General features: G+C 43.0%; 1 protein-coding gene across 1 annotated transcript; it reads left to right on the top strand.

Annotated features, from left to right (window-relative positions):
* The first annotated feature begins 1,248 nt into the window (after positions 1 to 1,248).
* LOC115207157 (centromere protein X) lies at positions 1,249 to 2,747 on the top strand. Its single transcript, XM_029774144.1, has 5 exons — positions 1,249 to 1,328; positions 1,604 to 1,655; positions 1,788 to 1,841; positions 2,131 to 2,219; positions 2,323 to 2,747. The coding sequence occupies exons 1-5, from the start codon at positions 1,281 to 1,283 to the stop codon at positions 2,335 to 2,337; spliced, it is 258 nt and encodes an 85-aa protein (XP_029630004.1). The 5' UTR covers positions 1,249 to 1,280; the 3' UTR covers positions 2,338 to 2,747.
* The last annotated feature ends 10,139 nt before the right edge of the window (positions 2,748 to 12,886 follow it).

Raw genomic sequence — 12,886 nt, 5'->3', positions numbered from 1 at the left:
GTCAAGCGGGCAGGTTGTTGGGCGGCCGGCCGTCACAAGACGCGAGATTTCATCTGGAGAGAGAGGGGAGAAAGAGGTCAAAGCACAGGGTAGGGCAGTGTGAGCAGGACCAGCGGTGTCGTTTGACTTAGCAAACGAGGATCGGATGTCGTCGACCTTCTTTTCAAAATGGTTGACGAAGTCATCCGCAGGGGGGGGGGGTGGAGGAGGATTCAGGAGGGAGGAGAAGGTGGCAAAGAGCTTCCTAGGGTTAGAGGCAGATGCTTGGAATTTAGAGTGGTAGAAAGTGGCTTTAGCAGCAGAGACAGAAGAGGAAAATGTAGAGAGGAGGGAGTGAAAGGATGCCAGGTCCGCAGGGAGGCGAGTTTTCCTCCATTTCCGCTCGGCTGCCCGGAGCCCTGTTCTGTGAGCTCGCAGTGAGTCGTCGAGCCACGGAGCAGGAGGGGAGGACCGAGCCGGCCTGGAGGATAGGGGACATAGAGAGTCAAAGGATGCAGAAAGGGAGGAGAGGAGGGTTGAGGAGGCAGAATCAGGAGATAGGTTGGAGAAGGTTTGAGCAGAGGGAAGGTGAGGGGGGAAGGTGAGAGGGTGAGGTCAAAAGAGGAGAGGAGTGGGAAGAAGGAGGCAGAGAGGAATGAGTCAAAGGTAGACGTGGGGAGGTTAAAGTCACCCAGATCTGTGAGAGGTGAGCCATCCTCAGGAAAGGAACTTTATTTATCTTCTTTATTTATCTTCTGCTTGGATAGTTCCATCTGTTAAAGCTGTAAATGCACTTTAAATAAAGTTTGATTTGATTTAGTCCTATTATTTATCTTTGATTTTTGGTTGAGATGGAGATGTGAATCCAACATATCAATTATACATTTCTAGACAAACTGGAATAACATGGGTTGTCATAGGCTATGGCTTAGTTCATTAGTTATTTTGTGGTGGTTTGTAGGTGTGGAGTTATTTTAGTGGGTTATACTGTATATTCAATCAATCAATTCATCTTTCCATCTACGTACTTTTTCAGCTATAACCAGCCACTGCCATTACTACTGCATTCACTACCACTACTGTAAGTTATTTCACAACCATAAATAATTTAAAGACAAACTAGCAAGCACACACATTTTCTTAAGACATTTACTATTTTCTACTTTTCTATTTGGTACTATTTTTACTTTGGAATAGAAGTGGTCACTCCTTGATGGTTTGCGCGATGCGTTTTACGTAAAGAATCACGGACTCGATGCAGCCAATCACTGCTGAGAGCGCGTTGATCGACACAACAGAAAATGGCGGAAAGCAGCGCGGAAAGCAGCACGGAAATCACATTCAAAAAGGTAAGAGAAAGTTGCCAAAATACTATTCATTGTTCTATGTTGTGAGTCACATCATTTCGACTAAAGCAAGATCACAACCCTCATTTTGTAACTAAAGTAAGATCACAACCCTCATTTTCATGTTAGACTGAACAGACTATATGGAGCAAATTCAGCGGGGTAGCTAGCTAGATTATCAGCCGACTGGATAATTTTGCAATTCACTACAGTAACTTTAATGTACTGTTGTCGAACATAGTGTTATTCAGAATCATGTTTTTTTTCTTTCTGTTTAGGAGACGGTAAGCAAACTCCTGTCAAGCTTCTTCAAGGAGGAGAAAACTAAAGGTGAGTTTCTTGCTAGCTAGTGGAGTTGTTTAATGTAGCTATCCTGGAAAATATTTAGTCAAATGAAGCAACAGTTGTAGGCTGTTAGCTAAGTCATCGCCATTTGACCTTTGTTTCCTTGTTTTTCGCAAGTCGGTGCCGATGCTGTCCTCCTTATGGCAGAGATGCTACATGTGTTTGTTCAAGGTAAGTTCAAACGATTGATTGTGGCTGTAATGTACATGGAAATCAATGAAGGTATTTATACAGACTGAGATGATGGTGCTTATATAACTTCCATATGAGATGAAGATATCAGGGCCAGGATTTGGAAAGCATCAAGAGTAGGAATACTGATCGAGGATCAGATGTGTCCCCCTGTCCATATAATCGTATTCATTATCATCTAAAATGCTGATTGCGAAACTGTGCCTAGATCAGCAGTCTTTACTCCGAGTTGCTGTTGGAATACAGACCCTGACTCTTTATTTCTCAGAAGCTGCGCAAAGAACGATAAAACAGGCTGAGGCAGAGGACTGTGACAGAATTGACATAGAACACTTTGAGAAGATCCTTCCTCAACTGGTGTGGAAATATACCCATGTATTCTATTAAATATCCTCTTCTATTATTGTCAAGGAATGACCGTATAAGAATCAAGTCATAACATATTTCATTTCTTCCCCAGCTGTTGGATTTCTAGTATGACTTCAGGCCAGAAGATGGCGCCAGAGAGCTATCCAGTCCTCCATTCAGAATTCGAGAGATTGACCAACTCTTGGAGGACAATGGAAGTAAAGGAAAAAGGCTTCTGTTTTGTTTGAAGAAGCACTTTATTTACTTACATTGCCCTCTAAGAGTGGCTGAATCTCCTCTGTACTTTTTAATTCATGCACCTTGGTTGGAGAGAGGTAGGGGCAGTGCTCCCTTCCCCCAGTCCTCCATTCAGCCCATGTAGGATATTATATTGTAATTAGTCCTTTATTTGAGTTACACTGCACACGGTCTCTAATGAACTCTGTACATTTTGCTCTGTGGTTTTGCCTCAGTTTGATGTTTGAAATGATTTGAAACCATTACTAACTAATAAAAGTTGTGTGGGGTTTTTTTGCATTTTTTTTGCATCAGTCTGTGCATTTTCTGGGGGAAATGTGTATTGTAAACCTAAAAGTGCTTTATTGTAATCAGTTATGTGATAGGAATTCACATCTAGTACTCCAGCAGCATTGGGGGACGATCTGGTGTTTGACAATAAAACGTATACAGTGACCTTATTGGGACCTAAATGATACAATCACTATGAGGTTAAGTTGCAGATGTCCGCTTTAATTTGAGAGTATTTTCATTCATATCAGGTGAACCGCTTTGAAATTAGTGAGGTTTTTCTACATAGTTCCCCCTTTGTAGGGGACCAAAAGTATTGGGACAAATTCAGTTGTGTATTAAAGTAGTCAAAAGTTTAGTATTTTGTCCCATATTCCTAGCACGCAATGATTACATCAAGCTTGTGACTCACTTGTTGGATGCATTTGCTGTTGTTTTGGTTGTGTTTCAGATTCATTTTCTGCCCAATAGAAATTAATGGTAAATAATGTAGTGTGTCAATTTGGAATCACTTTTATTGTAAATAAGAATAGAATGTTCCTAACACTTCAACATGATTATGGATGTGACCATGATTATGGATGGTCCTGAATGAATCTTGAGTAATGATGAGGTTAAAGTGCAGACTGTCAGCTTTAATTTTAGGGTATTTTCTACATTAATGTGGATGATACCATGATTACGTATAGTCCTGAATTAATCATGAATAATGATGAGTGAGAAAGTTAGATGCACAAATATACCCCTAAGAAATGCTAACAATAATAATACAACACCGTTACAATAATGGGAGGTTAGCATTTTTTTGGGGGGGGGGTTATATTTGTGCAGCTTTCTCACTCATTATTCATGATTAATTCAGGACTCCGTAATTATGCTATCATCCACATTGATGTGGAAAATACCCTCAATTTAAAGCTGACAGTTTGCACTTTAACCTCATAGTCATTGTGTCATTTCAAATTCAGAGTCCTGGAGTACAAAGCCAAAACAACAAAAATGTGTCCCGATAATTACGGAGCGCACTGAATATGTTTATATATATTTAATACAATAGAAACAGAAACCGGGGGCCATGTTCAGGACTAAGAAACATTACAGAACATTTAGATAGAAATTGTGTGGAACAGATATGATTGTCTTATGCATTAAGGTCATTGTTTGTACATTGCCTACATTGACTTCAGATGATCTTAGCTCTAAAGATGATCTTTATGTTTTTGGGAACCTTTACCCCAGAAGGTTTTGCATAAATGAATACACCCCAGTAGTGCAGTCCTCACTCTTTTATACAGCACCGCCACACTACAGCCCACCTGTGTCTGGCTCTGCAACAACAGGTGCTTGCAGCATGCTCTCTCTGGCTGGCTTCACCCACCACTCCACCCCCCATCAAAGGCTCCTGGAGCAGTTGGAAGCAATTAGAGTAATAAGGGGAGCAGCCAGGCCCTTGGATGATGACAAGTGGCAGGAAAAAAGGAGTACCCCCTCCGGACACTTTGAAGTTCCCTTCTGCTGTCCTGCGATGTTTAGTTAGGAGGGGAGGGGAGGAAAGGGACTTCGAGGTACAGGCCAGGGGAAAGTTGAATGGAGTGTGTGTTTTTGTCTCTGTGTGTGTCAGCCAAACAATTGCAGAGACCACACGCGTAGATATTCCATTTGAAAAGAAAAAGCAAACCAGAAGGAATTGGAACATGGCCCACAGGGGAAGAGCAGGGTGAAATTGTGGTGGTAAATAAATTAGGCATGGGGGGCTGCGTTATTTTACCCTGAGAGAGACTGATGACTGGCTTATTCTAACCTGAGAGAGCCTGATGACTGTGGGTTATTCTAACCTGAGAGAGTCTGATGACTGGGTTATTCTAACCTGAGAGAGCCTGATGACTGGTTTATTCTAACCTGAGAGAGACTGATGACTGGTTTATTCTAACCTGAGAGAGCCTGATGACTGTGGTTTATTCTAACCTGAGAGAGACTGATGACTGGTTTATTCTAACCTGAGAGAGACTGATGACTGGTTTATTCTAACCTGAGAGAGCCTGATGACTGGTTTATTCTAACCTGATAGAGTCTGATGACTGTGGTTTATTCTAACTGAGAGAGCCTGATGACTGGTTTATTCTAACCTGAGAGAGCCTGATGACTGTGGTTTATTCTAACCTGAGAGAGCCTGATGACTGTGGGTTATTCTAACCTGAGAGAGCCTGATGACTGTGGTTTATTCTGACCTGAGAGAGTCTGATGACTGTGGTTTATTCTAACCTGAGAGAGCCTGATGACTGTGGTTTATTCTGACCTGAGAGAGTCAGATGACTGTGGGTTATTCTAACCTGAGAGAGCCTAATGACTGTGGTTTATTCTAACCTGAGAGAGCCTGATGACTGGTTTATTCTAACCTGAGAGAGACTGATGACTGGTTTATTCTAACCTGAGAGAGCCTGATGACTGTGGTTTATTCTAACCTGAGAGAGACTGATGACTGGTTTATTCTAACCTGAGAGAGACTGATGACTGGTTTATTCTAACCTGAGAGAGCCTGATGACTGGTTTATTCTAACCTGAGAGAGACTGATGACTGGTTTATTCTAACCTGAGAGAGCCTGATGACTGTGGTTTATTCTAACCTGAGAGAGCCTGATGACTGTGGGTTATTCTAACCTGAGAGAGTCTGATGACTGTGGTTTATTCTAACCTGAGAGAGCCTGATGACTGTGGGTTATTCTAACCTGAGAGAGTCTGATGACTGGTTTATTCTAACCTGAGAGGGTCTGATGACTGTGGTTTATTCTAACCCGAGAGAGCTTGATGACTGTGGTTTTTTCTAACCTGAGAGAGCCTGATGACTGGTTTATTCTAACCTGAGAGAGCCTGATGACTGGTTTATTCTAACCTGATAGAGTCTGATGACTGTGGTTTATTCTAACTGAGAGAGCCTGATGACTGTGGTTTATTCTAACCTGAGAGAGACTGATGACTGGTTTATTCTAACCTGAGAGAGCCTGATGACTGTGGGTTATTCTAACCTGAGAGAGCCTGATGACTGGTTTATTCTAACCTGAGAGAGCCTGATGACTGTGGTTTATTCTGACCTGAGAGAGTCTGATGACTGTGGGTTATTCTAACCTGAGAGAGCCTGATGACTGTGGTTTATTCTAACCTGAGAGAGCCTGATGACTGTGGTTTATTCTAACCTGAGAGAGCCTGATGACTGTGGGTTATTCTAACCTGAGAGAGTCTGATGACTGTGGTTTATTCTAACCTGAGAGAGCCTGATGACTGTGGGTTATTCTAACCTGAGAGGGTCTGATGACTGTGGTTTATTCTAACCTGAGAGAGTCTGATGACTGGTTTATTCTAACCTGAGAGAGACTGATTACTGGTTTATTCTAACCTGAGAGAGCCTGATGACTGTGGTTTATTCTAACCTGAGAGAGCCTGATGACTGTGGGTTATTCTAACCTGAGAGAGTCTGATGACTGTGGTTTATTCTAACCTGAGAGAGCCTGATGACTGTGGGTTATTCTAACCTGAGAGAGTCTGATGACTGGTTTATTCTAACCGGAGAGGGTCTGATGACTGTGGTTTATTCTAACCCGAGAGAGCTTGATGACTGTGGTTTTTTCTAACCTGAGAGAGCCTGATGACTGGTTTATTCTAACCTGAGAGAGCCTGATGACTGGTTTATTCTAACCTGATAGAGTCTGATGACTGTGGTTTATTCTAACTGAGAGAGCCTGATGACTGTGGTTTATTCTAACCTGAGAGAGCCTGATGACTGTGGGTTATTCTAACCTGAGAGAGCCTGATGACTGTGGTTTATTCTGACCTGAGAGAGTCTGATGACTGTGGTTTATTCTAACCTGAGAGAGCCTGATGACTGTGGTTTATTCTGACCTGAGAGAGTCTGATGACTGTGGGTTATTCTAACCTGAGAGAGCCTAATGACTGTGGTTTATTCTAACCTGAGAGAGCCTGATGACTGTGGTTTATTCTAACCTGAGAGAGACTGATGACTGGTTTATTCTAACCTGAGAGAGCCTGATGACTGCGGGTTATTCTAACCTGAGAGAGCCTGATGACTGGTTTATTCTAACCTGAGAGAGCCTGATGACTGTGGTTTATTCTGACCTGAGAGAGTCTGATGACTGTGGGTTATTCTAACCTGAGAGAGCCTGATGACTGTGGTTTATTCTAACCTGAGAGAGCCTGATGACTGTGGTTTATTCTAACCTGAGAGAGCCTGATGACTGTGGGTTATTCTAACCTGAGAGAGTCTAATGACTGTGGGTTATTCTAACCTGAGAGAGTCTAATGACTGTGGTTTATTCTAACCTGAGAGAGCCTGATGACTGTGGGTTATTCTAACCTGAGAGAGTCTAATAACTGTGGTTTATTCTAACCTGAGAGAGCCTGATGACTGTGAGTTATTCTAACCTGAGAGAGCCTGATGACTGGTTTATTCTAACCTGAGGGAGCCTTATGACAGTGGGTTATTCTAACCTGAGAGAGACTGATGACTGGTTTATTCTAACCTGAGAGAGCCTGATGACTGTGGGTTATTCTAACCTGAGATAGCCTGATGACTGGTTTATTCTAACCTGAGAGAGTCTGATGGCTGTGGGTTATTCTAACCTGAGAGAGCCTGATGACTGTGGTTTATTCTAACCTGAGAGAGCCTGATGACTGTGGGTTATTTTAACCTGAGAGAGCCTGATGACTGTGGTTTTTTCTAACCTGAGAGAGTCTGATGACTGTGGGTTATTCTAACCTGAGAGAGCCTGATGACTGGTTTATTCTAACCTGAGAGAGCCTGATGACTGTGGGTTATTCTAACCTGAGAGAGCCTGATGACTGTGGGTTATTTTAACCTGAGAGAGCCTGATGACTGTGGGTTATTCTAACCTGAGAGAGTCTGATGACTGTGGGTTATTCTAACCTGAGAGAGTCTGATGACTGTGGGTTATTCTAACCTGAGAGAGCCTGATGACTGGGTTATTCTAACCTGAGAGAGCCTGATGACTGTGGGTTATTCTAACCTGAGAGCGTCTGATGACTGTGGGTTATTCTAACCTGAGAGAGTCTGATGACTGTGGGTTATTCTAACCTGAGAGAGCCTGATGACTGGGTTATTCTAACCTGAGAGAGCCTGATGACTGTGGGTTATTCTAACCTGAGAGAGTCTGATGACTGGATTATTCTAACCTGAGAGAGCCTGATGACTGTGGTTTATTCTAACCTGAGAGAGTCTGATGACTGGTTTATTCTAACCTGAGAGAGACTGATGACTGGTTTATTCTAACCTGAGAGAGCCTGATGACTGTGGTTTATTCTAACCTAAGAGTGACTGATGACTGGTTTATTCTAACCCGAGAGAGACTGATGACTGGTTTATTCTAACCTGAGAGAGCCTGATGACTGGTTTATTCTAACCTGATAGAGTCTGATGACTGTGGTTTATTCTAACTGAGAGAACCTGATGACTGGTTTATTCTAACCTGAGAGAGCCTGATGACTGTGGTTTATTCTAACCTGAGAGAGACTGATGACTGGTTTATTCTAACCTGAGAGAGCCTGATGACTGTGGGTTATTCTAACCTGAGAGAGTCTGATGACTGTGGTTTATTCTAACCTGAGAGAGCCTGATGACTGTGGGTTATTCTAACCTGAGAGGGTCTGATGACTGTGGTTTATTCTAACCTGAGAGAGTCTGATGACTGGTTTATTCTAACCTGAGAGAGACTGATTACTGGTTTATTCTAACCTGAGAGAGCCTGATGACTGTGGTTTATTCTAACCTGAGAGAGCCTGATGATTGTGGGTTATTCTAACCTGAGAGAGTCTAATGACTGTGGTTTATTCTAACCTGAGAGAGCCTGATGACTGTGGGTTATTCTAACCTGAGAGAGTCTGATGACTGGTTTATTCTAACCTGAGAGGGTCTGATGACTGTGGTTTATTCTAACCCGAGAGAGCTTGATGACTGTGGTTTTTTCTAACCTGAGAGAGCCTGATGACTGGTTTATTCTAACCTGAGAGAGCCTGATGACTGGTTTATTCTAACCTGATAGAGTCTGATGACTGTGGTTTATTCTAACTGAGAGAGCCTGATGACTGTGGTTTATTCTAACCTGAGAGAGCCTGATGACTGTGGGTTATTCTAACCTGAGAGAGCCTGATGACTGTGGTTTATTCTGACCTGAGAGAGTCTGATGACTGTGGTTTATTCTAACCTGAGAGAGCCTGATGACTGTGGTTTATTCTGACCTGAGAGAGTCTGATGACTGTGGGTTATTCTAACCTGAGAGAGCCTAATGACTGTGGTTTATTCTAACCTGAGAGAGCCTGATGACTGTGGTTTATTCTAACCTGAGAGAGACTGATGACTGGTTTATTCTAACCTGAGAGAGCCTGATGACTGCGGGTTATTCTAACCTGAGAGAGCCTGATGACTGGTTTATTCTAACCTGAGAGAGCCTGATGACTGTGGTTTATTCTGACCTGAGAGAGTCTGATGACTGTGGGTTATTCTAACCTGAGAGAGCCTGATGACTGGTTTATTCTAACCTGAGAGAGCCTGATGACTGTGGTTTATTCTAACCTGAGAGAGCCTGATGACTGTGGGTTATTCTAACCTGAGAGAGTCTAATGACTGTGGTTTATTCTAACCTGAGAGAGCCTGATGACTGTGAGTTATTCTAACCTGAGAGAGCCTGATGACTGGTTTATTCTAACCTGAGGGAGCCTTATGACAGTGGGTTATTCTAACCTGAGAGAGACTGATGACTGGTTTATTCTAACCTGAGAGAGCCTGATGACTGTGGGTTATTCTAACCTGAGAGAGCCTGATGACTGGTTTATTCTAACCTGAGAGAGTCTGATGGCTGTGGGTTATTCTAACCTGAGAGAGCCTGATGACTGTGGTTTATTCTAACCTGAGAGAGCCTGATGACTGTGGTTTATTCTGACCTGAGAGAGTCTGATGACTGTGGGTTATTCTAACCTGAGAGAGCCTAATGACTGTGGTTTATTCTAACCTGAGAGAGCCTGATGACTGTGGTTTATTCTAACCTGAGAGAGACTGATGACTGGTTTATTCTAACCTGAGAGAGCCTGATGACTGCGGGTTATTCTAACCTGAGAGAGCCTGATGACTGGTTTATTCTAACCTGAGAGAGCCTGATGACTGTGGTTTATTCTGACCTGAGAGAGTCTGATGACTGTGGGTTATTCTAACCTGAGAGAGCCTGATGACTGTGGTTTATTCTAACCTGAGAGAGCCTGATGACTGTGGTTTATTCTAACCTGAGAGAGCCTGATGACTGTGGGTTATTCTAACCTGAGAGAGTCTAATGACTGTGGGTTATTCTAACCTGAGAGAGTCTAATGACTGTGGTTTATTCTAACCTGAGAGAGCCTGATGACTGTGGGTTATTCTAACCTGAGAGAGTCTAATAACTGTGGTTTATTCTAACCTGAGAGAGCCTGATGACTGTGAGTTATTCTAACCTGAGAGAGCCTGATGACTGGTTTATTCTAACCTGAGGGAGCCTTATGACAGTGGGTTATTCTAACCTGAGAGAGACTGATGACTGGTTTATTCTAACCTGAGAGAGCCTGATGACTGTGGGTTATTCTAACCTGAGATAGCCTGATGACTGGTTTATTCTAACCTGAGAGAGTCTGATGGCTGTGGGTTATTCTAACCTGAGAGAGCCTGATGACTGTGGTTTATTCTAACCTGAGAGAGCCTGATGACTGTGGGTTATTTTAACCTGAGAGAGCCTGATGACTGTGGTTTTTTCTAACCTGAGAGAGTCTGATGACTGTGGGTTATTCTAACCTGAGAGAGCCTGATGACTGGTTTATTCTAACCTGAGAGAGCCTGATGACTGTGGGTTATTCTAACCTGAGAGAGCCTGATGACTGTGGGTTATTTTAACCTGAGAGAGCCTGATGACTGTGGGTTATTCTAACCTGAGAGAGTCTGATGACTGTGGGTTATTCTAACCTGAGAGAGTCTGATGACTGTGGGTTATTCTAACCTGAGAGAGCCTGATGACTGGGTTATTCTAACCTGAGAGAGCCTGATGACTGTGGGTTATTCTAACCTGAGAGCGTCTGATGACTGTGGGTTATTCTAACCTGAGAGAGTCTGATGACTGTGGGTTATTCTAACCTGAGAGAGCCTGATGACTGGGTTATTCTAACCTGAGAGAGCCTGATGACTGTGGGTTATTCTAACCTGAGAGAGTCTGATGACTGGATTATTCTAACCTGAGAGAGCCTGATGACTGTGGTTTATTCTAACCTGAGAGAGTCTGATGACTGGTTTATTCTAACCTGAGAGAGACTGATGACTGGTTTATTCTAACCTGAGAGAGCCTGATGACTGTGGTTTATTCTAACCTAAGAGTGACTGATGACTGGTTTATTCTAACCCGAGAGAGACTGATGACTGGTTTATTCTAACCTGAGAGAGCCTGATGACTGGTTTATTCTAACCTGATAGATTCTGATGACTGTGGTTTATTCTAACTGAGAGAACCTGATGACTGGTTTATTCTAACCTGAGAGAGCCTGATGACTGTGGTTTATTCTAACCTGAGAGAGACTGATGACTGGTTTATTCTAACCTGAGAGAGCCTGATGACTGTGGGTTATTCTAACCTGAGAGAGTCTGATGACTGTGGTTTATTCTAACCTGAGAGAGCCTGATGACTGTGGGTTATTCTAACCTGAGAGGGTCTGATGACTGTGGTTTATTCTAACCTGAGAGAGTCTGATGACTGGTTTATTCTAACCTGAGAGAGACTGATTACTGGTTTATTCTAACCTGAGAGAGCCTGATGACTGTGGTTTATTCTAACCTGAGAGAGCCTGATGATTGTGGGTTATTCTAACCTGAGAGAGTCTAATGACTGTGGTTTATTCTAACCTGAGAGAGCCTGATGACTGTGGGTTATTCTAACCTGAGAGAGTCTGATGACTGGTTTATTCTAACCTGAGAGGGTCTGATGACTGTGGTTTATTCTAACCCGAGAGAGCTTGATGACTGTGGTTTTTTCTAACCTGAGAGAGCCTGATGACTGGTTTATTCTAACCTGAGAGAGCCTGATGACTGGTTTATTCTAACCTGATAGAGTCTGATGACTGTGGTTTATTCTAACTGAGAGAGCCTGATGACTGTGGTTTATTCTAACCTGAGAGAGCCTGATGACTGTGGGTTATTCTAACCTGAGAGAGCCTGATGACTGTGGTTTATTCTGACCTGAGAGAGTCTGATGACTGTGGTTTATTCTAACCTGAGAGAGCCTGATGACTGTGGTTTATTCTGACCTGAGAGAGTCTGATGACTGTGGGTTATTCTAACCTGAGAGAGCCTAATGACTGTGGTTTATTCTAACCTGAGAGAGCCTGATGACTGTGGTTTATTCTAACCTGAGAGAGACTGATGACTGGTTTATTCTAACCTGAGAGAGCCTGATGACTGCGGGTTATTCTAACCTGAGAGAGCCTGATGACTGGTTTATTCTAACCTGAGAGAGCCTGATGACTGTGGTTTATTCTGACCTGAGAGAGTCTGATGACTGTGGGTTATTCTAACCTGAGAGAGCCTGATGACTGGTTTATTCTAACCTGAGAGAGCCTGATGACTGTGGTTTATTCTAACCTGAGAGAGCCTGATGACTGTGGGTTATTCTAACCTGAGAGAGTCTAATGACTGTGGTTTATTCTAACCTGAGAGAGCCTGATGACTGTGAGTTATTCTAACCTGAGAGAGCCTGATGACTGGTTTATTCTAACCTGAGGGAGCCTTATGACAGTGGGTTATTCTAACCTGAGAGAGACTGATGACTGGTTTATTCTAACCTGAGAGAGCCTGATGACTGTGGGTTATTCTAACCTGAGAGAGCCTGATGACTGGTTTATTCTAACCTGAGAGAGTCTGATGGCTGTGGGTTATTCTAACCTGAGAGAGCCTGATGACTGTGGTTTATTCTAACCTGAGAGAGCCTGATGACTGTGGGTTATTTTAACCTGAGAGAGCCTGATGACTGTGGTTTTTTCTAACCTGAGAGAGTCTGATGACTGTGGGTTATTCTAACCTGAGAGAGCCTGATGACTGGTTTATTCTAACCTGAGAGAGC

Source organism: Salmo trutta, chromosome 1, assembly GCF_901001165.1.
Source record: "Salmo trutta chromosome 1, fSalTru1.1, whole genome shotgun sequence".
Classification (NCBI taxonomy): Eukaryota; Metazoa; Chordata; class Actinopteri; order Salmoniformes; family Salmonidae; genus Salmo; species Salmo trutta.
This window is presented reverse-complemented; position numbering and strand designations above follow the sequence as displayed.